This window comes from Ceratotherium simum, chromosome 3 (genome assembly GCF_057802395.1).
Source record: "Ceratotherium simum simum isolate JZ-2026a chromosome 3, ASM5780239v1, whole genome shotgun sequence".
Taxonomy (NCBI): Eukaryota; Metazoa; Chordata; class Mammalia; order Perissodactyla; family Rhinocerotidae; genus Ceratotherium; species Ceratotherium simum.
In genome coordinates, this window is record NC_141902.1 from 65,141,479 (window position 1) to 65,169,465 (window position 27,987).

At 48.9% G+C, this 27,987-nt stretch overlaps 1 protein-coding gene across 2 annotated transcripts; it reads right to left on the reverse strand.

Annotated features, from left to right (window-relative positions):
- Nucleotides 1–303: 303 nt before the first annotated feature.
- PKM (pyruvate kinase M1/2) lies at nucleotides 304–27,808 on the reverse strand. 2 transcript variants are annotated; one of them, XM_087428645.1, is made up of 11 exons: nucleotides 27,683–27,808; nucleotides 16,513–16,679; nucleotides 15,633–15,724; nucleotides 10,953–11,084; nucleotides 10,292–10,478; nucleotides 9,423–9,693; nucleotides 7,948–8,098; nucleotides 7,519–7,671; nucleotides 4,264–4,430; nucleotides 1,721–1,902; nucleotides 304–1,029 (listed from the first exon to the last, which is right to left on the reverse strand). In XM_087428645.1, exons 2-11 carry the CDS (start codon nucleotides 16,664–16,666, stop codon nucleotides 923–925), a joined length of 1,596 nt encoding a protein of 531 aa, XP_087284771.1. In that variant the 5' UTR covers nucleotides 16,667–16,679; nucleotides 27,683–27,808; the 3' UTR covers nucleotides 304–922. The 2 variants fall into 2 exon arrangements, with proteins under 2 accessions (XP_087284771.1, XP_087284770.1); XM_087428644.1 differs by lacking the exon at nucleotides 4,264–4,430 and adding an exon at nucleotides 3,695–3,861 and having other exon boundaries at nucleotides 27,683–27,807.
- Nucleotides 27,809–27,987: the final 179 nt, after the last annotated feature.

The window sequence follows — 27,987 nt, forward strand, 5'->3', positions numbered from 1 at the left end:
ACTGCCCTTGTTGCTGCCCCTTCCTATCTTTGATCCAAATAAGCTGCTAAAATTTCCCCAGCTGCAGCTTTTTAGGGACACAGCTACCACGCCGCCCGAGAGCTGAAGGGGGTCACCTATTTCCTCAAGATAATCAGTCACTACTGTCTTCCCAGGACCTCTGCACCCTGGAGGACAGGACAACAGGTGGCCTAAGGTGTTCACACAGGAGCACCCACCAGGATCCACGAGGCCCTTGCCATTTTCACCCTCCTCAGAGGGCAGGGTTCAACCACCCCCCCATCAGAAAAGAGAGGAAACAGGTGCTTCAGCTGTTGTTTATTGACATACAGGTAGGCTCTATAGCAACAGGCCCGGAGGCAGCTGCAGAAGTGGGGAAAATGGAAGGTGGGGGGTGGAGTGTTTGTCTGCAGCGACAGCTGAGTGGAGCACAGAGACAGAGGTGCACAAGGTGCAAGTGGGGGAGGCTGAGGGGTCTGGGGAAGTAAGGGCCAGGGCCAGAGTCTGCTTAAACTGGAACCGCTGCCCATGCCCTAAGGCCCCTACTCCTGCTGGCTGTCTCCTGACCCCAGGCCAGGGCTGGGAGTTCTCTGGGTATCCATTTTCTAAGGAACTGAATGGAGTACACAAAGGAAGAGAAGCAAGAGCTGTTGCCCTCTGTATTAACCTCCAGTCCCACACCCCTCCTTCGTCCCCTGCTTGTGTGGGGCCACATGATGGGCAGCCCAGCTCTGGGCTACACTATCCAAGCAGAGTCTTAAAAACAGCCATGTTTCACAGAGGCATTCATCTTCTTCCCTGGTGTCCCAGCCCACCAGTGCCACACTACAGCCCCAAGTGAGCACTACAAGCATTGCTGGCCTAATGGATGGGTTGGAGGAAGGGGATAGGACAGGGGCTGGAGGAGGGGCTCTGGGGCCCATCATGGCACAGGTACTACACGCATAGTGTTGGTGAAGCCGGAGCCAGGGCGCCACCCAGTCAGCACAATGACCACATCTCCCTTCTTGAAGAAGCCTCGGGCCTTGCCTGGAGGAAAAGAAAGGTTGGTGAGTAAAAGCCAAGCCAGGGATGTATGCACCTGGGACTGCCCCAAAGCCAGAGGTAGCAAGCAGGGCTGACTGACCACTACCCCCTTACACCACAAGGTGGCGCCAGCCTCACAGCCAAGGCGAAGGGGAAGCCCGAGGCCCTGAGATTTCCTTATCCCTCAGATGGCAGAGTTGGCAGGGACCTTTGGACATCATTCATTTTGTACTCTAGAGGGTGGAGAGCCTTGCCCAAGGTCAGAGCTAGCTGCTTCCTCTCATCCCATGACATCCTGCTCTTATCAAGGGAAAAAGGCCATAAGAGCACATAATCTGTGTGTGTGCAGCCCCACAGTGTAGGAGCTCTGGCTAATTTTATTAAAAATCTCAGTCATGAGCACATGCCAAAGAAATGACAACTCTGACTATCCAAGATCCTTTGTTTTGGGCCCCACACTAGAAGAGAGTGAGGAGAGGAACTGGCCTACTCAGCCCCACAACTCAAAGGCTCCTCTTCCCTCCTAGGACTTCAGAGAATGGGATGGAGGATTCACAGAACACTCCCAGTGAGGACAGCTGGGGCTCGGGCACCCTAAGGTCTGCATGATCCCCTTCTATAGGGTCCCAGAGAGGCCAGGGCTCAGGTACCCTCCCACCCCTCTAGGCTCTAGCCCTCGCTCCCAGCCACGCACCAACATTCATGGCCAAGTTCACCCGGAGGTCCACATCCTCGGCCCAGGCCTCCTGCACTGGGTCCTTACACACCACAGGGAAGATGCCACGGTACAGGTGGGCCTGGCGAGCTGTCTGGTGATTCCGGGTCACAGCAATGATGGGGGCCCGGGGGCGGTATCTGGCCACCTGGTGAGCAGACCTGAGACAGGATGGGGAACAGGCAAAAAGAGACCATTAAATAGTGTCCCAGGAGCCTCCCAGGAAAGCCCTTAGGACCTTCAGCAACAGCTCACCGGTGCTCTAATCCACTTCCCTATGGCAGCCGAGGTTCTGGCCCCTTCCACATCTGCTCCCAAGGCTGGGGCAGCCCCTAATCCTGTATCGTCCCAGCATATAATTGTTCACAGCTATGCTACCCATTTGTGAGGGCCCCTGGAACATACCGACTCAGCTTGCTCAGCCTCACCCACTTACCCCACATGGACCACAGTTGGCAGAACCCTCCCACCCTCTCCAAACTCTTCCATTCTGGCACAGGGAGGCAGCCCTGTCCAACCTCACGAGCACCCATTCCTCTTGCCGCCAGCAACAGCGACAAGCCACGCAGCATGTGAACAGCACCTGACTCTTGACATCTGCAAAGAACAGGAGCAGAGCCCACCAGGCCCCCTGGGAATCTACACTGCAAGCCTTCCCTACTGCTGTGCCCTCTCTGGAACCCCATGTGGTGGCCATGTCCCTGCAACAGTCCCAGCGACGAGGCTCTAGAGCCCCTGAGTCAAACCTAAGTATCTAAGTGAGGCTTAGAAATCTCAGTGCTACCCAGGAGGCCGGACCAGGAGATCAGAGTGTTGGTGTGTGAGGCTCTGCCTGTGAAGGGTAGGGGACCCCCTGGAAGGCCCAATGCCAGGTGCTTCCGTGAACACTGACACTGTGACCTGTAAGTGCACGTGTGACTCAGGGGCTGGGGAAGGGCTTGCGAGGAACTGGGCCCAGAAGGCAAGCCATGAGGACACTCAACAGGTGTCAGGGAAACTTAAGCCATGTCATAGCAGAGTGCCTTGCTTAAGGCCTGGCCTCCATACAAGGCTTGCAAGGCGAAGCAACTGCTGAAGTCAGGACCAGCTGAGAGTGAAACTCCAGAAGACTAGAGCTAAAAATAGCCAAATAGCAAAAGCTAGACCTTTTCACAAAGGTCAGTCCGAATGGGTGGTGCTATTTATCCTGAGCTTTCTGCTGAGAATCTGCACAGATCTTGTGTCCTGCTTCTACAGGCAGCCCCACTTGCTACTCCTCTCTGCATGAGGACTGCCTGTCTGCTCCTCTCCCAGGAAACCCTAGCCGCCCTGTGGGCAGGGACAAGGAGCACACCCCAGACTCAGGGAGCGAAGGATGATAACTCAGTGCCCAGACTAGGAAGGGAATCCCAAGTCCTCAGCTTGGTTGCATGGCACCCCACAATGCCAGAAAGGCAACATGGTGACCCTTCCTGAGCCAGAACCCACTCAAGACAGATGGGGATGGGTGCACCAACCAAACAGCATGTCAGCAAATAGCACTAATTTTCCAAACTGAACTTGTAAAGAGCACATAGTAACTGGAATAAGCAAAACTAGTTGTCTTTTACTTTTTTAGAAGACCAGCTTTCAAATATCAAATAAGCATTTGTAGTCAGTCTACTGTAGTTATGCAATTAAGTCTCCAGTTCATCGTGAGGGTATAAACTTGCTTTGGATCCAAATGGCCCAACACACCCTATGAGTGCTGCCTGGATTCCTGTCCTTCAGGCCCAGGGAAGGGGCTCTGCTCACTCCTGGATCCTGGCCTGGGGGCTAGGGTGAGCTCCTTCCCTGCAGGGTCCAGGTGGCAGGCAGAGGGATCTTACCTTGGCTCAGCGCCATCTGGGCACCGTTCAATGCACTGCTCCCAGGACCCCCAAGGAAAGGTGCCACCGAGCAGGACATTCCCAGGGAGCCACTGCCGCCTCCTACCTGCCAGATTTGGTGAGGACGATTATGGCCCCACTGCAGCACTTGAAGGAGGCCTCCACGGCGCCCACGGCGGCGGCTTCTGTGGGGTCGCTGGTAATGGGCGCCAGGCGGCGGAGTTCCTCAAATAATTGCAAGTGGTAGATGGCGGCCTCTGCCTCACGGGCAATCTAGGGGAGCAACATCCGCCCAGAGGGAAGAGAGGGGGACAGAGCTTTGTCAGAGCTGTGTCACAAGGGGAGAGGAAGGGGAAGAGTCACACTGACAGCTGGTGAAGAACATGTCCCTGGGTGCAAAGGCCAAGAGGAGCCCAGTCACTGGAGGTTCTGAGCTCAACAAGATCAAGACTCACAGGAACCAGTCCTTCACCAGGTGCCTGTGACACCTGCTGTGCCTACCGAGCCAAAGGACCCTTTGGTCCTGCCTGCCCTGACCTCCCTGGCTGGCTTCCTGCAGACGAGAAGAGGCCCTGAGTCAGGCCCCAGGTGCAGGGCTGAGCCCTGGCTGTCTTCTAGAGCAGCTGGAGCAAGAGGCTGGTTATCCTACAGCGTTACCTGCCCTTAGGGCCCTACCTGCCAGACTCCGTCAGAACTATCAAAGCTGCCGCTAAACACTTATAAGAAGCCTGCACGCTGCCCATGGCCATGGCTTCCATGAGGTCTGTGGAGTGACTTGAGGCTCGCACAAGTTCTTCAAACATCTGGCGGTGGAACATGGCTGCCTCAGCCTCACGAGCTATCTGTAAGGTTTAGGGGAGAGGGGAGGCAAGAAAGAAGGAGGGAAAAAAAAGAGACAACACATGGAAAGACAGAATGGGGAATATAATCAGAGAGGAAGGTAACTGTAGGTTAATTGGCTAAATCTGTCCTTCAGGCAGATGCAATGAGGCAGGGTGATGAGAACTTAACTATTCAGGGATGTGTGGAGAATTTCCAGCACCAACTGCTGCTGCTTCCCCTCCAACAGAGGAGAAATTGCTTCTTCCATTCTGGAAGGATTTTTTTGGTGGGGGGTAGGAGTGGAGGTGGAGGGGGACAATATGGTGGCAGGCTCTAGTACCTTGGCACAGAAACATGCCCAGGCTGGGGCCACACCACTCCTTGGCAGGACTTGACCACGCTGCCTCATGACACAGCTTAGAGGAAGGAACAGGCCCTCTCCTCACATGGCTGTCTGGTTACTGCAGGGCCTCCTGCCTGGCTTCCATGCACACATGGAGGGCTGGCTTGGCTTCAAGCACAGGGATGCTACGAGCCTTTCCTGTGGCCTGCCATGGAAATGCAGAGCAGTGCTGGAAAGCTAGGGTCAGACAAAGCCAAAGCCACGTGGCTTAACTGCGTACTAAGCAGGAGGGTGGGAAACTGGCGACCTTGTGAGGGGCAGACTGAACAGCCATGTGAAGAGACAGATGCCTGTGGAAGCACGCAGGCAAATTTAACAAGACATCTGATTAAAATCTAATCATTAAAACAGTCATAAGACAGCCACTGAGTTATTTATAGACCAAGTGCTCAGACCAACAGCAAGAATTAGAAAGAAAATTTAAGCTTTAGAAGATTATAATGCAATTATCAGCATCTTAGAGAATGATGGGTGAGGGAAGAATCAGTAATAGCATCTCATTAATTTGACAGTATAAGCAGATGTGTGGCAGGATTTACTAGGTTAAAGGTTTTCTTTCTGTCAGAATGGAATGCATGAACAGAAACAGAACCGTACCTGGTACTGCCTGGCCCTAGTTAGGGGTCATTAACTGCATCAATTAGACACAGGAAAAAGCAGTTAAGAGGAGACGCTGTTGACCAGTGTTAACTAGGTGAGAAGGAGAGGCCAGCAGCGCATGGCCCAGACCCCGTTAACTTATCTTCTGAGCAGTGCAATGCAATCCAAGCCCCGAAGTTCTCTCTAAGGTTTGTCTCTTCATAGGAAAGATCGGGGTATGGAAAAACGGACATGGACTTGAGAGCCCAGGGCCCGATTCTCAGTCTCTGACCCCAGTGTAGGCCCCACATGGAGACCTGGGCCTATCTCCTGCTAGACAAAGCACTATGTTGCAGGCGAGAACACTGGCTTCAGAGCCAGGAGATCTGGGTTCAAATTCAGGCTTTAGCATCATGTAACCTTCATCTATAAATTGGGATGACATCTATCTCATAGAGGTTATGAAGATTACATCAATCTACACAGGGGCTTATCAGACAGTTAATAACAGCAGTGGACAGTTAATGCTAAGGCTACAATTAAACATATCCCATCTAATTCATTTTACAGAGAAGGCCCTGAAAGGTTAAGTGATTTGCCCAAGACACATCAAGTCCCTAAGTCTATGTGGTTTCAACGTTCAGTAACTCAGGTCAAGGTTACTCTCCCACCTCTAAAGCCATAAGGCCACACAACTAAGAAAAACAATAGAGAGAGGAGATGTGTGGAGACATCCATAAGCAACAGCAGCCACTCTAGAGACGGCTGGGTCAAGGTCCACTATCTCCTGGGAGAGAGAAGGCACTTTCCTGCCCTGGGGCAGTCATGAGAAGGAGCCCAGAGTTCCTGAGCATCAGAACAGCAATCATGTCACACAGACAGGGTGGCATATCAGCCAGCCCAGGGTACACAGCCATCCTGGGAACAGGGATTGGTCTCTACCAATTTCATTACAAGGCAGTTCACCAAGGACGCTGAGGACAGCCCAGAAGACATCTTTAGTCAAGATGTCTCAGTTCACCACTGAGAAAGTGTTTAGTTACAAATGATACGTCTACTCTGGAAGCCATTGAAGCCTAATAATTGAACACAGAAAGTGAAGGAGGAAAGGAAGATATCTCATGCAGTGGTTCCTTTTGGGGGGCTGTTTTAAATTTAGGGGAATGCAGGGCAGGGGTGTCACACAAAGGACATGGGGTCCTGTGTTGGCTGGAAAGGGAACAGGAAAGTTGAAGAAAAACCACTTCGGAGTAAGAGGCAAGTTCACTGAGCTATACATTATAAACACTGACCTAGGATTATCGTGGGAAAGTTAATTTGCAGCACTCATTTTCCCAGACATTAGAAACCCTGATAACTTGATCCCTGCATTAACTCTTTAGTAAGCTCTAGAACAGCAGCAGATAGGCCAGAGGGACGGAGCTGAGCAGAAGAGCCTTGAAAAGCTAGCTCCCTTGGGGAGAGGAGTCACCTCCAGATGCTCACTCCAGGGCCAGCCAGGATCAGCCATTCCTCCCACCTCTATTTGCGGACCTGTCGCCTATCACTTAAACCCCACTTTTCAGTCTGGGGCGAACGCAGCAGCTCAGCAAAGCAGGTCCCGCTGCAGGCCCCATGCACGGCTAGCTCACAATCAACTCAGTGCAGGCAACAGCCTCCACTGTAGGCCCAGAGGCCGCTGAGGGGGAGGTACCTGTCTGTGGGACAGGTGGGGAATCAAAATGAAAGCCGAACCAAGAGGACGGCTGGGATCAGGAGCCCTTGACCTTTTCCAGAATAGGGTAGAGGTACTCAGGTCCTCAGGGCTGTCCAGAGAAAGAGGTACAAGTATCCCAGCACTTGAGCTGAGGCAAGGATTCACAACCCTGAAGGCAGAAATGAACTGGGCTATGTCTGATGAAGGAGGACACCTCCAGAACAGAAGGAAACAGGGGAGGTGTGGGCAGGGAAGGCAGAACAGAAAAAAACAAGACACCCCCACCCCCCAGCACACACCTCCTCACTCTTGTTGTTGGGACTTGGAGACTGTGGCTGCAGAAGTCTAAAAGGTGTTGCTCTGCACCAGAGCGTGCCTCCATCCCAGCCCCAGCCCCAGCCTGGGGAGACGGGCAGGTCTAAGAACTCACCAGGTGCTGCATGCGAACAGCCTCCAGGGGGTAGTCCCCTTTGGCTGTCTCTCCAGACAGCATGATGCAGTCGGCTCCGTCCAAGACTGCATTGGCCACATCACTGCCCTCGGCCCGGGTGGGACGGGGCTTCTTGATCATGCTCTCCAGCATCTGGGAGGGGACAGAGCCATTAGTGAGACGTGGCCTGGGCTGTCTTCAGAGATGAATGACTGCAAGCTGACTCCCTGGACAGTGTGTACGCGCACAGAGTGCGGCTCCGTGTAGCTGCATGGCGGGGAAGGGGATATACATGTATGCATGTGTGTGTGTGTGTGTGTGTGTGTGACGTGGGGGCAGGGTCCACAGGAAGAGCCCAGTTTATGGGCTAAACTTGTAGCCCACAAAAGTTCCCCATGTCAGCACGTGTACTCGGGGAGAGGCACATGCCTGCGTGGCACAGATGACAGGCTTCCCAGCTCGGTTGCACCGACCAATCATCATCTTCTGAGCAAGGAAGACCTTCTCTGCAGGTATCTCAATGCCTAGATCACCACGAGCCACCATGATCCCATCACTGGCTTCCAGGATCTCGTCAAATCTGACAGGGAAGGTGGAAAGAGAGAGATGTTATAAGGAACAGGGTATGGTAACACAAAGGAAGTTTTCCTAGGATTCTCTGACTTAGCTGTCCTTGCACAAGGACAGCCATCTATGAGGTCATCATGGGTGCATGGATGTGGTGGGGTGTTCCAGCTACCTTAGTCCCCAAAAGTGGGCTAAGAGTTCTACTTGCTGGGCTCTTTAGCACCAGTGGAGATAATTCACTGGGGGGAAAGGGCAAGGTCCCCTCCTAAGTCCCATGGGCTCATTTCCTCTCCATCTATATCTTATGAGGCCCCTCTTAACGTGTCTCTCTACCATTTCCACTCCAGTCAGCACTTCCAAGGCAGAAAGAGAACCCCAAGCCTGCTGATTGCTCCTAACACGAAAGTCCATGGCCTCTTCCAGCCAAGGACACTTGAGAGTTGCTCCTTTAGGTGGTCCCCTCTAACTTGCTGAAGGCAAGAGGACATGTGGCTTTGTCTGGCCTGGGGCTAAGGTCAGCTAGCACCCATGGCTTATCAGGATGGCAGAGGGAAGACCCCAGACTGCCCGATACAAAGGACATCTAAACAAAGCTAAGGATGGCAAGGTTACAACAGTGGGTAGGGCTGCTCCTCCCACCCTCCCCACGCACATGCCTAACCCACATGAGTAGGTCGGGGGTTTTAGCAGTGCTGAGTTGTGTTTCTAGTAGGGAGCCAACGAGGAACAGACGTCACCAAGCTGGCCATACTCATTTGGCTCTACCTGGTGAGCACTGGGGAGGTGCGGAAGCTGAGCTGGGACAAGCTGGGCCTTGGGAGAACTGCATCCTTTCCTCCAGGAAGCTGATACCATGCCAGAGCTAGCCCAATCATCAAGCCAGCCGCTTTCTCACTGAAGACTAGGAGGCTATAAGCTTCAGTCTCGACACCAGGCCCTGAGCTTCCACATGGCTCCCAAATGAGGGAGCCCTTTCCTAAAAGCCTGCTGCCTTCCCTCTTCGTGGTCACCCCATTCAAGCCAACAGAGCAAGAGGGCTCTTGATCCTGTGAGCAGTGACCCTGTCCTCTCCGATGTTGGTCTCCAGGCTTATGGAATGACGTTAAGATGCCGGCATCCCAATCATCTGGGAATCTTCTTTTCTTTTTTTAAATACCAATGCCTTCCACTCCCCCTCTTAAGATACTCTGAGTCAGTGGGTTGGGAATAAACTCTCAAGTCTGCATTCTGATGGGCAGGGAGCCAGGTTTAGGAACTAGGTATTCATAGGATGCATCTTGCTCTTGAGAGAGCTGGGCTGGGGCTGAAGGAGGCAGAGGACCGGCAGGGGGACTTACCTCCGAACTCCCTCATGATTCTCGATTTTGCTGATTATCTTGATGTTCTTTCCTTTATCTCCCAGGACCTTCCTGACTGCATGGACATCAGCTGCCTTGCGGATGAAAGACGCAAACACCATATCCACATCCTGCTCTACCCCAAACTTCAGATCCTGGATGTCCTTTTCTGACACAGCAGGCAGGTCCACAGCAGCGCCAGGGAGGTTCACACCTTTCTTGCTGCCCAAGGAGCCACCATTCTCCACCTCCGTCACCAGGAAGTCAGGACCTGTGTGAAACGGAGTAAGTAGGAGAGGCAGAGCAATGAGGACAGGTGTCCTCAACAGGAAGCAGGCTCTCCCCAGTACACTGAACTGGGAAGTATCACATCGTGGGCCCTGGAGCCTTATTGCCTAAGTTCAAATCACAACTCCACTAACTGTGTAACCTTGGGCAAGTCAATTAAACTCTCTGTGCCTCAGTTTCCTCACCTGTTAAATAGGGATAATAACTACTCAGGTTGTTTTAAAGTTTAAACAAATTATCATGTAAAATGCTTAGACTAGTACCTGGCACTTAAATATTAGCTATCATGCCCAGGCACACTGGAGGCCTGTACGTATCATTTTGAGGAATAGAGGAAGGAAGGAGAAAGCCAAAAGCAGTGAGGATGGATTAAAAAAGAAATCTTCTCATATGCCCCCCAAGAGCACAATTAAGCTGGACTGAAGTCTGTTTTTGAGCATAAGGAGTTAGAAAAGGAATTCCCGAGAATATAAAGACGCAATCTTGCTCCCAGCTAAACAAGCTTCCTATCTTCCTTATGTCAAAGAAATTTAGAGATGGGAGCTGGTTTTAGACAATTAGACCCTGACGCCTGTACATACCTTTCTCCTTCACCTGCAGAGAAATAAGTCCGTCATCCACAAAGATCTTGCTGCCCACATCCACCACCTTGCAAATGTTCTTGTAGTCCAGCCACAGGATGTGCTCGTCACATTTTTCCATGTAGGCGTTATCCAGAGTGATCTTGAGAGTGGCTCCTTTCTTCAGCTCCACCTCTGCAGTGCCACTCTAGGGACAAGAGAGTAAGCCAAGAGTCCAAATGCAGAAGCCAGGCCCTCCTGGCAAGAACAGAAAAAGCTCTTTCCTCCAAGGAACAATGCTCAAATCTCAGGTAGAAAAAACAATAAAGCTTTTTCCTTTGGTAATAAACGATTGTATCATCTAACTTAGTATATTTCAAGGAAATAACCTAAGAAAAACCTAATGTTTTACTTATACTACTTAATGATAGGGGGAAAGAGACAAATTGCTCACCAAAGTTAGAGAGACTTGGAAGTAGGTTTTTATAGAGCAAAAAGGATTCCCTTCTGATACTAGTCCTTAGCGAAATAGATCAAATCAACATTTTTTACAGTGATGCATAAAACTCTCATTTATAGACCTAAACTCTGAAAAACATGGCTTCCAGCAGGGCACAGACTATTGAGGTTGTCTCTGGGGTGCCCTGCCTCCCTCCCTCTCGCTTCTCCCCAGGATACTCACGCCCTTGATAAGCCCAGTTCGGATCTCAGGTCCTTTAGTGTCCAGGGCCACAGCAACTGGCCGGTAGAGGATGGGGTCAGAAGCAAAGCTTTCTGTGGCTGTGCGCACGTTCTTGATAGTCTCTGCGTGGTACTGGGGGAAAGGAGGGGAAGGTGATAAGCATCCTCCCACACACTAGGATCTAGCACCAGAGCTGACGGTGATCACTCAGGAAAGGCCTGTGGATGTTCTAGACCTCCACCTCCATCGTCTAGTCTCTGCGCCATCCATTCACTGAGCACCCTCTATCTGCTTATTTCAACCTCCTGGCTTCCACCCTCTTCTACCACAGCACTAATTCACTCTAGGGGCAAATCTATCAAACTGTTCAGAAAATTGCCACCAAAACCCATTAAACGTATGGGAGTAAACACATCTCAACATAAAAGGAGCTTGTGGCCCTCCGGCTGTCCCCTTTTCCCTAAGACTCATCAAACACCATCACCAAATAAAGCAGGTAACTGGAGTAAAACACCCAGGCTCATGTCTGGATAATATTGGTCTGGCAATCGGTGTCAGATTCTGATAGATTTGGTAATTCTGAGCTTTTCCTCTATTGTTTCCAACTACAATTCAAAGTCAAAGTTATTAACTTAAGCTAACAGTGGCCCAAGATAACTAACCCATTGTTAAGGTCACGCAGGCCTGGCTTTCACAATCACTTTCTAGAGTGTGATTAGAGATGGAATAGAACAGGGAGAGGTGGGAATGTGCTTTTCTCTGACCTAATTGCCCTTTGCTGTTTCTCACTTTCAACGAATCCTGGCTTCAGTCTTCTCTCTGAAGCCCTTTCTCTTTTTGCATTTGCCACTGCCATTTGACTCAAAGCCAAGATGTCAAAAGTTCTTAGATAGTGTAATCAATGTCTCATTGCTGATAAAGACACCCAGTTCAGCACCAGTGGGCCTTGTCCTTTTACCACCACTGTCCACGAGAACAGCACCTGCAGGTAGGAGGCTGGAGGAGCTGGCACCAGAGCTTAATCTCCAAGCGTGGCGCTGCCTGAAGATCTTCCGCTTCAAATCCTAGGCATACTCTATAATGAGGACCACTGGCTTGTTCTGCTGAGGTAGGGTCCTTACTGTAAGTTATGAGAATTTTTCTATTGCTGACTTGCAGTAAAAATAGTATAGAATATAGAAATAGTTTAAAGGAATGCATGTTGATTATTGTCAAATGACTTTTCCTCAGAGTTGATGCGAGGAGTAAAAGAATACATGAAATGCTTAGAACAGAGATGAGCACATAGTAATTATTTAATAAATGTTACCTATTATGATCATCTTCTTATATTACACTGACCACTCTATTTAAACCCAATGCGAACTTTGTGTTCCTAGAATAAAATTTACTTGGTCACGGGTCGTGAAATTCCTTTAATACACTACTGGATTTGGACTGTTAAATTTTATTCATGCTTTCTGCATCTTTCTAAGTGACACTGGTCTAGTGTACTAACCCTTAGTAATAACCTGTCTGGTTTTGGTACTATCCTTGTCTCAGCATCAGGGTGTGTTGGTTTCAAAGAACATATTGGGACGATTTCTATACTTCTCTAGGCTCTGGACAGCATAACAAAGGATTTAAGTGTTCCCTGAAGGGGAGACATAATTCAGCTATCAAAATCATTTGGGTCTAGTATTCTGAGCAGAGCTAGATCTTACAATCATTTTTTGATTTCTTAAGGCTGATAGTCTATTCATATTTTCTACTTCTTGGATATTTATCTTCTTGGAAAATAGTCAATTTCATCTCAACTTACAGGAATTAAAGGTATATGTCTTTTTACGACTTTTAAACTCTCTTCTAATGTATAGGAAATATGCCCTTTTCTATTTATAGTTTTTTTGGTGCATCCTTATTCTTGACTAGATTTCCAGGAAGTTTGTTTTATTGTGTTTTGTTTTGTTTTGTTTTTTTACCCCCAAAGAAGTAGCTCTTGCCTTAATTTGTCAAATTTATTTTCTATTTCATTAAGCCATGCTTTTACATCTTTTAAGGGTGATTATTTTAGGTTTTTTAAGGTTATTTTAGGTTTTTTCCCCAGTGTTTTGAGTTAAATCTTTATTTACTTTCGGACTTCTGCTTTCTGAAAAGTGCATTTAAGTCTGTAAGTTTTCTCATTAATATGTTAGACTTTGTTCTTAATTTCCACAAAAAAAGGTCAGAGAATGTGGTCTTTATAATTTCTACTTTTATGGAACTTGAGGTTTTTTGGTGGCCTAATATACAAGTGTTTTATTTATTTATTTTTTTAAAGATTTTATTTATTTATTTTTTCCCCCCAAAGCCCCAGTAGATAGTTGTATGTCATAGCTGCACATCCTTCTAGTTGCTGTATGTGGGACGCAGCCTCAGCATGGCTGGAGAAGCGGTGCGTCAGTGCGCGCCCGGGATCCGAACCCAGGCTGCCAGCAGCGGAGTGCGCGCACTTAACCACTAAGCCACGGGGCCGGCCCACAAGTGTTTTAAATAAAACATGCATTTTCGGTCTTGGAGATGTAAAATCATATATTATACACATGCCAATTACATTAATTAGGTATTATTTTATTCAAATCCTCTATATTGTCATCTTTTGGTACATTTCTGAGAGACGTATTGAAGTCTTCCACTGTGGCTGTGGTTTTGTTGGATGTTACCAAGTGCTAAAGAATTCTACCAATCAATGTTGTCCTTGTGGAATATTCTAAATTTAGGTTGGTTAAAAGTCAGTATTTCTGGCCAACATGGCATTATGTGACCACCCGTTGAGTAAAAACACATCTTGCCCATGTGAACTGCCAACAGTGGGGGCTGGAGACACTGTGGCAAAGCTGTCACAGGATCAGATGCAAACAGTGGATGTCCCTCTGTCACAGTGAGGGAGAGAAGACAATCCAACGTTCTGCTTAGAAGATTATTTAAAATTGTCAAGATCGGAAAAGCACGTCCAGCCGCTAGTCAAAGATGCATATGAAGTGAGGGCCCTGACATGCAGTCCAACTGCAACTGTGTACATTATATAATATTAGAACCATTTCAGATCAGTGTCCGACAGCCTGATCCCAGGGACAACACAACTTCATCCTGTTCAAAAACCTCAAAAGAAACCCATAAGAGGGACTTGTTTTTTTTTTAATCCCAATTCTAATCTGGTAATAAGAATTGGAGCACAGATAATCTGCAAATGCTTCAAAAAACCAAAATCCCTGAGCCAGCCCCCTCCAGCAGGTGCAGCAGATCCCCTCGCCCCTGCCATCTCAGAGCTGTGTGGTATTATTTTACTGGATGGAAGAGACCATAAGGCCTAGTTAAAGGTCAGCTTCTTAAAATTTCTGCTCCTTCCCCTGCACACAGGAGACCCTGGCACACTCCAGCAGCAGACAGCCATAGTGAACCGATCTTCACTCACGTCTTTAGCTCTGTCTTGGGACCAAGCTAACACTTGCAGTAATTCCTGGTGACTTCTGCCAAGAACCCTTTGGAAAATTGCAGAATGTCCTCACGGACGCATCTTAACCTGCCTGAGGTGCCTGCTGAGCACAGTTCCTCTGAGCTTGGTCAGGCCCCCATGACATTTGGAGGCCTGCCACCTGCCAGGCCATAGGCTGTTTATGGAACATGGGTTAGGGAACCTCTGATGAAGAGTCTCATGTTTCCAGAAAGACGACTTAGACTGCACTTCCTGAGGCTTTATTTTTAGTCTAAACTTCACACTACCTTCCAAATGCCAGAGGGCAACCCCTCACCACTTCACCTTACAGGGTAGCCTTTTCCTTATCCTGAACAGGAAGTATAGAAGTCAAGAGTGGGGGAAGTCTGCCTCTACCCATTACTCCTCTCTCAATGCTAATATGAAATCCCATGGCCTATGGTTGAGCCTTAAGGTTTTTAAAAGGCACTGTTCCTCAAGGAGCCCCCACATGCCTCAATATAAGTTTGTTCTGAATTTGGGAACAGAAATAGGAATGGAACACTTCCCAATAGCTGCCACCTGCTCCCTGGTTAAGGCCTCTCTCCACAGGTCCAGTCAGTTCACAAACAGCACCAGGACTAATACATTCCTACCAGGCTCCCTCCTGGGGAAGCATGCTGAGAACCCCTGAACCCCTGGGAAGGGATAGGCTGGGAACACAAAGTAGATGAAGCGGGATATTATATGCCAGATGGTATTAGTGCATTAGACTTAGTCATTAATTTGCAAGAGTGGACACCCTTCTCCTGGACCTGCCTAGTTATCTTGGGTCTAAACTAGGCCAGAATCAGTCTGCAGGGTGACCTTTCAGTTCATCACTGCAATATGAGCTGTTATAGAAACCTGGGGTAGGAGTGTCAAGCCCTGTGCCAGCATACATAATGCCTTAGAGAGGGTTCCAATAGAACCCTTCCACATTTTCCTTTGTGAGGCTAATGGTAGCACAGGTGTGTGAGAGAACCATGGCCAATGACACAGTAGGTCTTCTTCGCTTAAGAAGAATTGGCCAGTTGAGATGGCAGGAAAGGGGAAAAGGAGAGTAGTGATGGGCTAGTGAAAACAATCTTCCCAGTGGCTGTAAACTCCAGACACTTTCTTGCCTGGTCCACTGTGGCTAATAACACTGCATTTCCACCGTTTCCTACAAGCCATCCCAGCAGCCAAACCAGCCAGCTGAAGCTCACCTCATGAGTGCCATGAGAGAAGTTCAGACGAGCCACATTCATTCCAGACTTAATCATCTCCTTCAATGTCTCCACCGACCGGGAAGCTGGGCCTAGTAAAAAAAGTTTTAAAGCCGTAAGTGTTAATTATTCAAAGTAGGAATAACACTTTAAGTTGAAAGAATTGATATTCTTGATATTTAATTTTTTTCCCTAAACTTTTCCTCCCCCAAATAGCTAAAAATTCTTTCAAAAGCATATACATGGCTATTATTGTGCTAGCCCACTTTCTTGACTTAGGGGACACTTCTATTTCCTTCAAATTCTACAAGCTCTCATCTAATTAGGAAAGTCTAGGTAAGACTTGGCCAGCCCTCTTTGCTCTCCCTGAAGCCCAGACAGATGTCCAACCACAGAATCCTAGTTGCACAGAGCATGTCAAAAAGATCTTTCGTAGGTCTCTCAGATGTTCCTATAAAGATCTGCTAAGGAAGGCACCCTCTAAATTTTGCCTTTAGCAGAAAACAAAGCATACTAATTCTTTTTTTTTTTTTAATCCCTCCCCCCGTCCCCCACAGCCCCAGTAGATAGTTGTATGTCATAGTTGCACATCTTTCTAGTTGCTGTATATGGGACGCGGCCTCAACATGGCCGGAGAAGCGGTGCGTCGGTGCACGCCCGGGATCCGAACCTGGGCCGCCAGTAGTGGAGCACGCACACTTAACTGCTAAGCCACAGGGCTGGCCCGCACACTAATTCTTTATTCAACTTCTTATGACCTGAGTTCCCATAAGAATCTGTGTAGCATCTCGCTCAGCACCCAGGTTTGCTACATTTAGTCTTTTCAGGAGAGAAAAGATCCTCCCACTTGTTTGGGGGAGGATGGGGCACACCCACTCACCAATGGTACAGATGATGCCAGTGTTCCGGGCTGTGATGGGTGGCGAGTCAATGTCCAGGCGGCACATGTGCTCCAGGAATGTGTCAGCCATGGCCGCATGCAGCTGCTGGGTCTGAATGAAGGCAGTACCGACATCGCTATGGGGCTTCGACATGGCTTCTGAGGTCCTGGGTCCACGGGAATTGAAGAGAGAGTGATCAGTCTGAGAAGCCCAGGGTGGTTAACACACCGCTTGGCACAGGAGGCTGTTTCTTCCTTACACATTAACCCAAGAAGCACGCTTTGTGCACAAGCCACAGGGAGCCCCGCCATGCGCTGGCTATGTGGGTGCTCCTCAAGCTGGGCAAAGGGTTCATGTGACTGTGAGCAAATGGAAAGAACCTTAAAGAACAAGTTAAAACCTTGTACCCAATGCATGTACTTCCCAGGCATCCACTGTAAGCAGAGCTCCCTCACACTGGGCTAATATCGACCTCGACAGCTTTCCCACTAATCCTATAAGTAACATCATTTTACATGCACTGAAGGAGCTTCCTCAAAAGGAAGCTGTAACCAATCTTTCAGTGATATAAATAACTGACTCCTAGTTTATTACCTTGGAAAATCTAGATCTTTGTATGGAAAGTTGCTTCAAAGCTACAAACATCTCAAACAGGGTGGGGCACTGAACACCGCTTCTTAACAATCCCCACCCAAACCCAAAGTGCTTTTCCTGGTTGTGAAGACAACCACCATCCAGGTTCCTAGCTCCGGAGTCCTAGGTTTTCACTAAGCTGGAGCACCACGTAAGTTCACTCCTCAACTTCCTCTAGGCGGGAGAGTAGGTCCCAGCCCACGAACAGGCAATAAAAACCAGTCCTTGGACAGGAAGCAAAGTCTAACCAGAACCCTGAATGGAAAGTTTTTCATCCCAGGAGTCTGTACCTAAAAACCACATTTACTTTTGGTCAGGAAGACTTTGCATACAACCAAGTATAACCACAACAGCACTGGTCTGGTTCTAAAATCCTTACAACTACAGTAACGGGACAGTTCCAACACCAGGAAATCTTGCTTCTCAAATCCTTTCCCCAAAGGATTGTCTGATGCACCAGCCTGATTCCCTTTCATCTGACAAGTACATGATCCCCAGTAACAAGGACCATTTGTTCCAGGTAATTAACCAGCCCAGGTCACAATCCTGACAACTGCCCCAACCCTTGCTTTTCTTCATTACTGACTTGTTTGCTTAACTTCATTAGTAACAACTAAACTCACTCAGCCGGTTAGTTAGGTGATTAGAGACTAAGACTTGAGAAGCTTCCAGGCAGTGTTTGAAAAAACATCAGGTAAAGGATGTGAGCCAGAAGGTTGACAATCCTCATCAAAAGGCCAAGAGCAAGTTCCTTCCTCAAGTTCTCAGAGCAAGGGTTATTCCTTCTAAAACCCTTGAGCCTAAATGCTTTAGCCCAGGCTCAGAAACAAGCCTTCTTTAGCCCTGCCCTACCTCCTCCTAAATCTCAGGGCACCAAATCAAGGCACCCCATACATATAACCCTTACTGTTCCTCCTTCTCCATCCCTGACTCTGTGGCCTCTCTGGGTGGCTCAAGTAGAGCACGCCTCTACCCATCTCTGCCATCTTAAGAACGCCGGTAAAAGCCCAAGCAGCTCTGTGACCAGTGGTGAGCAAACCTTCTGCCGGCTATTGAAAACTGATGTCTACGAGTGCTCAACTACAGCCTCTAATACTTTAAAAAAAGGGAAATAAGACACCAGCTAATTATTCCACACGGAAAATGCACTGTTCCTTTCAATGTGCATTTCCTAACTCCCTAATACATACTAGATACCAAAATGAAAACAACAACCCTCTCCTCTGTGACCTATTTGGTTTTGTATCTCTTAGTACCTAGTACCTGGAAGTATTCCATTGTTTGTTGAATGAACTTTCAGTGGAACTTAATGCCTCTTTGTCAAAATCAAAGTTATACCTCTGCTCCGCTCCCAAACCCCCACATCTGAGGAACTTCTGAATTACTGACAGGATGGCCTGGGCAGCCAGTGTCCCTCTACCTACACTCATGACTGAGACAGGGCTTGCCTACCTTCAGAATACCCAGCTGGGCTTAGGTAAGTCTGGCTGTTAAGGAAACATTACTGAAGAGATGGTACCAGGTGGCACATCAAGCCAACTGGAACACATAGGCCTTGCTATGACCTCCAAATAGAGTGAGTCATCCAGTCCGAGGACTGTATGGTGAACAAAATAATATCTGACTGAAGGAGTTGGAGTAACCAACTTAACTCCATTCTTCTTAAAAATCACCAGCTAGGGGCCGGCCTGGTGGCACAGGGGTTAAGTTCACCCACTCCGCTTCGGAGGCTGAGGGCTCGCAGATTCGGATCCCAGGCGCGGACCTACACACCACTCAAAGCCATGCTGTGGCGGCATCCCATACACAAAGTGGAGGAAGATGGGCACAGACATTAGCTCAGAGCTAATCTTCCTCATCAAAAAGAAGATTGGCGACGGATGTTAGCTCAGGGCCAATCTTCCTCATCAAAAAAAAAAAAAAAAATCACCAGCTGGTTTTTCTCTAGACCTGAGACATTAGGATCTCCTTGCAAAGACCTGGCTGGGGCCACTGATTATCAGGTCATACCTTGTGTTCTCTGGGCTTGGGCTTCTGGTGACATAATGCTCTTTTTTTGGCTCAGGGTGGCTCCTTGGCCCCACTTGCAAAGACCGCTCGGAGCTGAGTAAGGTTTGCCCTGCAGAGCTGTACAAGGATTAAGGTAAAAGCTGAGTGTAACTAAAGCTCTTTAGGGTAACAGAGAAATTACCTGAATAACCAGGAATCCAGGTGGTAGCTGCTCCTAGAGATTCAGCTATGTTACAAAAAAAGAAAAATAGAGAAGCCTCCCAAGAAAATACCAAGAAGCTGATAACAGAAAATTCACAGGTAAAAGTGAGTTCTTACTGGCTCCTCTGCAATGCTTCATCCCTTCCCCTAATACCCAAAGATTGCCTTCCCTCTCAAGTCTCTCTAAACCTGTGGTTTACTAACATTTCACAGTTTATTCTATACAAGAACCTGGTCCCTCCCTTTTTTTGGGGGAAGGTACACTAAATAAACATATATAAAAGGACTGGAAGGATACCTACTAAGTATTCACAGCATGTTATCTGGGTGGTAGGATTACAGCAAAATTTTTTCTTCTCTTTATTAATAAATGTACTGATATGAAATACTTTATAACAAGAAAAATTACAAATGTACCTCTTCTGAAAATGATATATTTACAAGCATCCTAGTAAGACTGTTGGAATTAAAACAAATGGGAAGCTCCCAGTTCCATTAGTCAACTGCTGCTCTATGCACTTCTGGAATACTGTTTAAACGTGGCAGAGGCAAGATACGCATCTCGGGCCCTAGATTACACATGCATTGCAAGATACTTTCACTAGTTTAAGAAGGTCAACCTTGATCCATTCAAAACCTCAAAGCAAAAAAAAAAAAAGTTAACACAGTCCTTATCACAATTCTATGCCAAAAACCTGTTAGTAACGTGGCCAAATCCAGCAAACTTCTTTTTCTGTTTAGCCCGCCCTCAAGCTTCAAAGCAAAAACTCTGTGACAAAGATGTTCTGGTCCAGAAGGGCTACCTCCAGGATCAGGAGATGCCATTGGAAGATACAATTGTATTGGGCTCAAACATAAACCCTATTATATACCATCTTGAATTAAATCTGAGGTATACAAGCTCTGATCTTTTGCTCACCCAGGCTATTATGTACAAAAATAACAAAGGAAAATTTGTTTGGCATTTGAGTGGATTTACACACCAGTAATCAAAAAGAGCTTGCTGGTCAGCAATTACATCCAGACTCTGACCAGATCTCAACACGTCCTTAAAGCCCTCTACCAAACTGAGACCTCATGTCTCATCCTTGGGTCACCAACTGGTCTCTCTCCCCTCAGGCTCTGCCCTGGAGCCTCCCTTGCAGGAGGGTCAGAGCACCCTCCTGCCTGTCTCCAACGTCCTCCAGGAGCCTCTTCTCCGAGCACAAGCTGCCCATCTCACCAACCACCTACCTAGACTTCTGACTAAATCACCGTCTGGACTCACTCCGCCAGCCCCAGGAGAGCAGCCCCAGCCCTGGTTTCTCAGAGCGGGCCTCTGGGAAGAGCTCCCCTCCCTCGCTCTGGTCGTCTGGACAGTGCCTGCCAGGACATGCGGCCCAACCCGTGCCAGTCTGACTCACTACTGCACCCTCCTCCTCGGGCAGCAGAGACATGCAAAGCCAACCTCCTGCCAGCAGTGGAAGCCTGGCATATCCACTGATGGCAGCAAGCGCAGTGCCCAGGTACAGCAGCCTTATTCTTGAGCCTGAGCCCCTGCAGTAGGATCTTCCTCAGAGCCATTTCTCCTTTGTGACAAACGAGACACCATCGGAGGCCTTAGTGCAGGCTGACGGGCTGGAACAGGCAGTCACACTCAGCTCCAGGTGGCCCTATTCCCACCTTTCCTTTCTCATCTCAAGCAGTTCCGGGTTCTCTAAAACTATAGCTTTGTTTGTGCTCAACACAATTTTTTGTCCAGTCGTCAGAAACGACGGGGTGGAAAAAAAAAAAAAATACTCAACATGCCACTTAGAGCCAGTACTGTTGGCAGATTATGCTGGGAAAGAGTCACGCTTCACTCCACCAATTCCATCTTTCACAAAGGCCCAAATCATTCTGCCCTAGTAAACCAGGCTGGCCTGTGAGCCTGCATCTGCATAAACCTATTTGAAACCAGCCTGGGCTCTCTGCACCAATTTTGCTCTGATGCCAATCTCACCACACAGACTAACCCATTAATGATGGCACCTGATACCCACGATTGTGTTCCTCGCTCTGATATCAATTTGCTACCTACATCTCCAAATCTCCAAGCCAGCACGAAGGCTCTTCAATTCCCAAATCTTCAGAACTCCAGCATCCTTTAGAAAGTTTGCATCACAATATGCTGGACCCTGCACTCAGGCCAGCCTGCTTTCTGGCTCTCTTCCTAGATGATAGAGCAGTGAAATATATTTCCCAATACTGGCCCTCATCTGACTATGGCAGCACCAAGATCAAAATGGGTGCTGGGCCAGCCACAGAACCTAGGAAGGTCTGGAGTAGATGCCATTCATCCTGATATATAGTTAGAGTCACGACAACAGCGTGTTTGTATATGGAGTGGGGTATGGAGAATAAGCAATTATTAGTTAAGAGATAGGAATCTGAAGGCCATTCTACCTCAGCAGGCCCCATAACAGAATGCAAAGTCTGGTGTTACCAGGTTACACAAAACAAAATGAGCCCACTTGCAGGTTCAGGTAAAATTCCCTTGCTCTGGGCCGGCCCTGTGGCTTAGCGGTTAAGTGCTCGCGCTCCGCTGCTGGCGGCCAGGGTTCGGATCCCCGGTGCGCACAGACGCACCGCTTCTCCAGCCATGCTGAGGCCACGTCCCACATACAGCAACTAGAAGGATGTGCAGCTATGACAGACAACCATCTACTGGGGCTTTGGGGGAAAAATAAATAAATAAAATCTTAAAAAAAAAAAAAATTCCCTTGCTCTTCTATTTATTCAGGGCTAGAACTAGTGACTTAAACTTTATAAGCAGGAGCTTAAGGTCCTATTTCAAACTAAAGTGTGGAATAGGGCACAACAGCTGATACTAAATGGGCCTACTCCCAAAAGGACCACTCAACTCTAGGGCAGGAAGTCCCAAGTCAGAGAAACCTCCATGTCCTCAGACACTGAGGATTTCCTGGTTTGATCGCAAATGCTCAGAGCTGAGAAGTGGCTTCAGCCTGAAGGAGGAAGTCTGGATGAAGCTTTTGTTGTGCTGTTACTCCTTACTAGGCTTTTAAAAACATGGGGCAGTGCTTCAGGGCATGATATTCATACTGTGAAAGCAGCAAGGACCTGGGACCCCGGTTTAGGGCCCTTCCAAGTCAGGTACAACCAGGATGGGTATCGGCCTCAGCAAAGTGAGGTATTGGCTTAGCACTGAAAGCTCTAGATGCAGGAGGGAGAGGAAGGGAAGTGCCCGCTTTCCAAGAGCACTGACCTAGTTAGCATGGACTGGTCTTCCCACAGTGACCTTCACAGGTTTGTTTCTATTTTATTTTGTCTTGAACTACAGAAAAGAAATTATACAGTTCATTTTTCCTCCATCCCCAGGTCCCTCCAACCCTTCTACACCCTATCATGAACTTTGACACCCACCCACTGTCATGAATTTTGTGTCCTATTTAAGTGTCTATATGTATACTGAACCCTACGACATTGTTTTTTTAAATGCCCTAAGTGATATACTCTACAAATATCATTGAATAACTTGCTTTTTCACTCAGCACATTTAAGATCCATCTAGTTGGTATATGGATCTAGTTAAGTCATATGAACTGCTATACTAGTCCACTGTATGACTAGACTACTTATTTACGTATTCTCTTGCTGGTTGGCCCTCTCCCCTCCATTAACCAAATTTTTTTCCCTATTAATCAATTCTATAACAACTCTCCCAGTACATGTCACCTTGTGCAGGTTGGAGCTTCTATATATTCAGAAATGGAACTCTGGATTACAGGGTATATTTTCTATTTTACTACATGTTGCTGAATTGTTCTCCAAAGTGGTTTTATCCATTTACAATCAACCGGTAATGTGAGTTCTTCCCTTCCCACACCTTTGCCAATACTTGATACTGTCATACTTTTTAAAATGTTTGCCCATCTGATGGGTGACATCTGTGAATCTGCTCTCTAATGTAATAACAAAAGAGGGATATCAGGATAGTTTTGTTTTCAAAGTCTCTACTTCCCTACCTCTTAACCGGATCAAAACTCTAGGACTCCTCCAAAATGCACACGGTTGACTCATATACCATGAGAGATTCAGCTGACTAATTCTTTTGCACTCACCACCGGAGACAGGAGACACCAGTTGTCAAGTTAAATAAGTATTATCTGTAGGTTAATCAAAGATGTTCGAAGGGATGGGGCTCCTTTAGACAATTTTTTGACTGCATCAGCTAAGCTGGTCCATACTCTGAAATGCTATGACCAGCAACCTCACTGTCCTATCATAGCTGGTCTTGGCATCTCCCCTACCACAGCCCCTGCCTGATTTCTAACACGGCAAGCTGTCATCAGCAAAGAGAGGCTTAGAGCTGCCCAGGAGCTTTGCCTATGGACAGAAGTGGGGGAGGCGAGTCTCAGAGGCCACCAGAGGTACTGCAGCCTGGCTTGCTCTCCTACGTGCAGATTGGCACATACCCCTCACTGCAGGGGTGGGGCCACACTGCTTGGTGGCCCTGCCAACCTCCCCCCTTGGGCTGAGTAGCCATACCAGGAGGCCAAAAGGCCCAGCAGAGGCTATACACCGTCATCCACCACCTACCCTGGTTCACCTTCCCCAAAACAGCTTCTTTAACAAAGCCCCAAATACTCAGACTATTCGTTTATCTAGTCCAAGGCTGGCTCTAGGTGAAAAATGCAAGTTCCCAGAAAGTATGGTGGTATTGAGAATGGTCTTTTAGCTCTATTCCTATCTGTACCAGAATTCATCCTTAAAGTGATGACTCAAGGTCCTATACCACCTTCTACCAAATAAATCACTTTTTCATCTCATAACATCCTCGATGAGGTTGCAAGAAAACTCTGCTCCCAAGGGCGACCCACTCTTGTGGTGTACCGGTTAACTGGAATTTGACTCTGGATATGTGGAATGATTCAGAAATAAAGATAATGTCAAACGAGTCATTTCCTCCTACCTTGCTCTCAGTCTTAGCTCTTGGCAAAAATAACACACCCTGAGGTACCTTTGTAAAAGCTGAAGCAAAATAAATTAAAACTGATGTAGTGTGAGTTTGTACTGCAACAGTTGCATTTTTTTCTACCTTCCTGCTCACAGCCATTTCCTCATTTCTTTCATTGCCTCAATATTAAGAAATAAACAGCTTTAAGAAATAAAATGGCTTTTCCTGTGACCCCCACATTAATGTCACAATATTCAAGGCACAGAAGAAACTCCCATAAGGTGCTAGCTCTGTTTAGAGTCACAGCTACCAAATTTGCCAAGTCATTGTGGGTGTATTTCTTAAAGACCCAATAATCCTCTTTGTTAAACTATAAATTCAACACTAAAATTATTTACTTCTCATGTAGTGCATAAAATGAGAGCAGCTTTACTAGACAGGAAGAGACTAATGTCCATACATTTTGGCTCAAGCCCAGTAACTCAGAAATTAGTTCAAGGACATTCTTTAAGTCATCCTTATTCAAGTCCACCCCAGCCCTTATCCCCAGAGGGCTGCCATGACCACCGAAGGCGGCTCACCCTGGCATGTGGCTCTGCCATGCTGTACCTTAGCTCTTAGGGCAGTACAGAGAGCCTAGGGACCTGATCAACCATTTTTCACTTAGTTGAGACATTTTTAACTGGGGGAAATGCATGCTTCATTATCTGACTCACTGAAAGGGGAGAGGGGACTTTTTAAACCATGCAGACCACAATGCAGTTTTCCACTCACCCAACGAAGAGAATTTTCTCAAAAGCAGATAAATTGAAAGGTTGAGTCATCCTCTCCACAGAGCTTCCCTGCCCCCACCCCCCCACCCCAAGCCTGGTGATAGGTTACATACCTTTCCCCTCAGAACACCGCACTGCATTCCCAACAGCATCCTCAGGCAACCAGAGAGCAAATTATTTGCCAACAATGCTCCGCAGGGGGGGGGGGGGGTGTTCCTGACTTAGGCCCTCCTTTGTAGCATAGGGAGTGGCCACACCCTCAGTACAGCCAACAGAGTGCTACTGTCCCCTACCTCCAATCCTAACCTCACACTTACTGAGAAAGTGTGGCTGAGAAAATTCTAGAACTCCACCTGGAGTGGATGGGAATGGAATGTGAAGAGTTGTCTTGAGGTAACAAGCTTGTTTCTACTCTTGGAGCCAAACACCAAAGGCTGAAATCACCCCTCTCCTTGCCTTCCTTTGTCTAGAGGTCCCATTCTCAGGAGACCAAAGAGCCCCTGTTGCAAGTGGAGAGTTGCAAAGTAACACTATTAGTTACTTTGTAAACACTGTGCCAGGATCCCTGAGGAGATTGGTTTCCAGGAGATGTCTGGTATTTACAGATCCTGACTCCCAAAGATTAACTACCACTATGTGTTTGAGGATGGCATGTAGAAGATGAACCCTCATGCTCAATTACAGATTAAATAATTGTGCTCAGTGATCAAAAGAATACATGTGGAGGTACTTCTGGACATCTCACTGGAGATTAGACACTGCACTGAGTACTCAACATATATATGCCTAGGTGCATGTATAGTAACCAATCCTTTCAACAATCATGAGGAAAATGTTACTTCCAGTTTACACATGGTAAACTGAGGTCCTGAGGCTAAATTCCCTCCATCATTTGTCAGTATGTTAATGAGTCAAACCTAATTCTAAAAGCCTGTTTACAACTTCCCAATGCCTCTGTTCGTCATGCCTGGATCTTAATTATCAGGCTCACTTGTACAAGAGGATCAATGTCCCAGGTTTGAAAAACACAGATAAGAAGCCAAAGGGAATGCCTTTCTACGATTGGGCCTTTAAATATCCTTCAGACTGGAAAGTGCTTTCCTGCTTCTTCAAACCCCGTCTGATGCCACCCTGTGAGTCTCCTGTCTCCCTCACCACGGCCCTCGCCGCGAGGGAAACACGTACCTTCTTCACAGCACTTACCAGTGATAAGTTTTGTGTCCGTTCCTTAATTAGATTGTGAGCTCCGTGGGTGATGACCATTCTAGTCATTCGGGTCTCCACCCCCTTCCCAAAACAACTCTTGGCACACTGAGTTTTTATTGAGTGAATGCGGAACGCGGCGCCAAGCCCTTGACATATTTCTACCGTTCCCATAACCTGCTCCCTTGCTCCCTCTCCACCCCGTGGCCTCCCCGTTCTACACTCGGGGCGCATTGGTTAAGCAACGGTAAGCAGAGGCGAGGAGTCCGGTGAGTGCCTCGAAAGAGGCTCTGCGCCACATGCGCCAGCTCGTCGGGCGGGAGGCGAGGCGAGGCCAGTCGTCCGGCGGGGAGGGACTGGGCGGGGCGGGGCGGGCCCCAAGAGCCGACTGCTACGTGCATCCCCGCCGCGGCGGGATGGAGCCCCGCGCCCCCTGGGGGCGAGCGCAGCGCCGCGGCCACCCCACCGAATCCGGGGCGGCACAAAACAGGAAGGCGCCACAGGAGCCACCACCGTTTCTTCGCTGCAGCGGGGAAGGGCAAGGGTTACGTAACGCTCCAGCTGCGCCCGGGCCGCACAGGAGCCAGCTCGGCCCATCCGCAGACCACTGCAATTCGGGCGGTGACCCCGGGACGCGGGCCCAGGGCTCCAGGAGAGCAGAGACTGGGAGGCCGTGATGCAGAAGAGTGGCAGGACTGAGATGGGAGACAGGGCGGGGGGTGGCGGCAGGGGGCGGGAGCGGGCGGACGTGACCATAACCGCGCGAACCCCGGGGCGGAGGAGAGGGATGCGGGAGAGCGGACATGACCAGATGGGGGGGAGGGGCAGGAAGCCGGGCACGAAGGGGGGAAGGGGCGGGCACGAGGAGGGGACAAGGACGCGGGAAGAGTGCACGGCACCTGAACGGGGAGGGTCTGGGGAGGGGAGCTAGAGAAGCAGTTTCAAGAGGTTACAAGGAAAGCAAAAGAATGAGGGGGACACCGACAGGCTGAAGACGAGAGGGCGAATGGAACTGTACTAAGGGGCAAGCGGAGGAGGCGAGCATGGGAGCAGAGGGAGGAAAGGAAGGGATCGGATTAGGAAATACGGGAAGGGAGACGAGGGTGGAACCAGATCGAGGAGGAAGGGAGAAGATGAGGATGGGACCAGAATGGGGGGACGGATCGGGGCAAGAAAGGGGCTGGCAGACCCATCTGACCTGGGAAGAAACAGGAACTGGGGGCTTGGAGGAGCAGGCCCCAGGCGCGGGCAGCCTTTCTCCTCTCTCCGGACCCCAAGGGGTCCGAGATGCCCAGGACCCTACGCCGCCCCGGGATGAGCGTCCTGCGGGATGCGCAAGCGGACAGGATTCCGCACTAGCCGGGCGGCCGGGGCCTCGGCGGGGACGGATGGCCCGGCCTCTCCCTCGCTCACCTCCGGCGTGGTCCGGCTCGGGCTGCTCGGGTCCTGCACACAGGTCAGCTCGCTAGCGGCGCGTCGCTCGTGTGCTGGGACCGCCCGCCTCAGCCTCAAGGTTATCCTGCTGCAGAGCCGCCGCAATCCCTCCGCCGGCCCGCCCCCCACCCAATCCCGGCTCCCGGCTCGCGCGCCCCGCCCCTCCGCGTGCCCGCTGGGCGCAGTCACCTTCAGTAGGAAGTGCGCGCAGGCGGAACGGGCCATCAGGTTGCCCTTTTGGGGGGGACTACATTCCGTGGCGGAAGGACACAACATAAAAATCG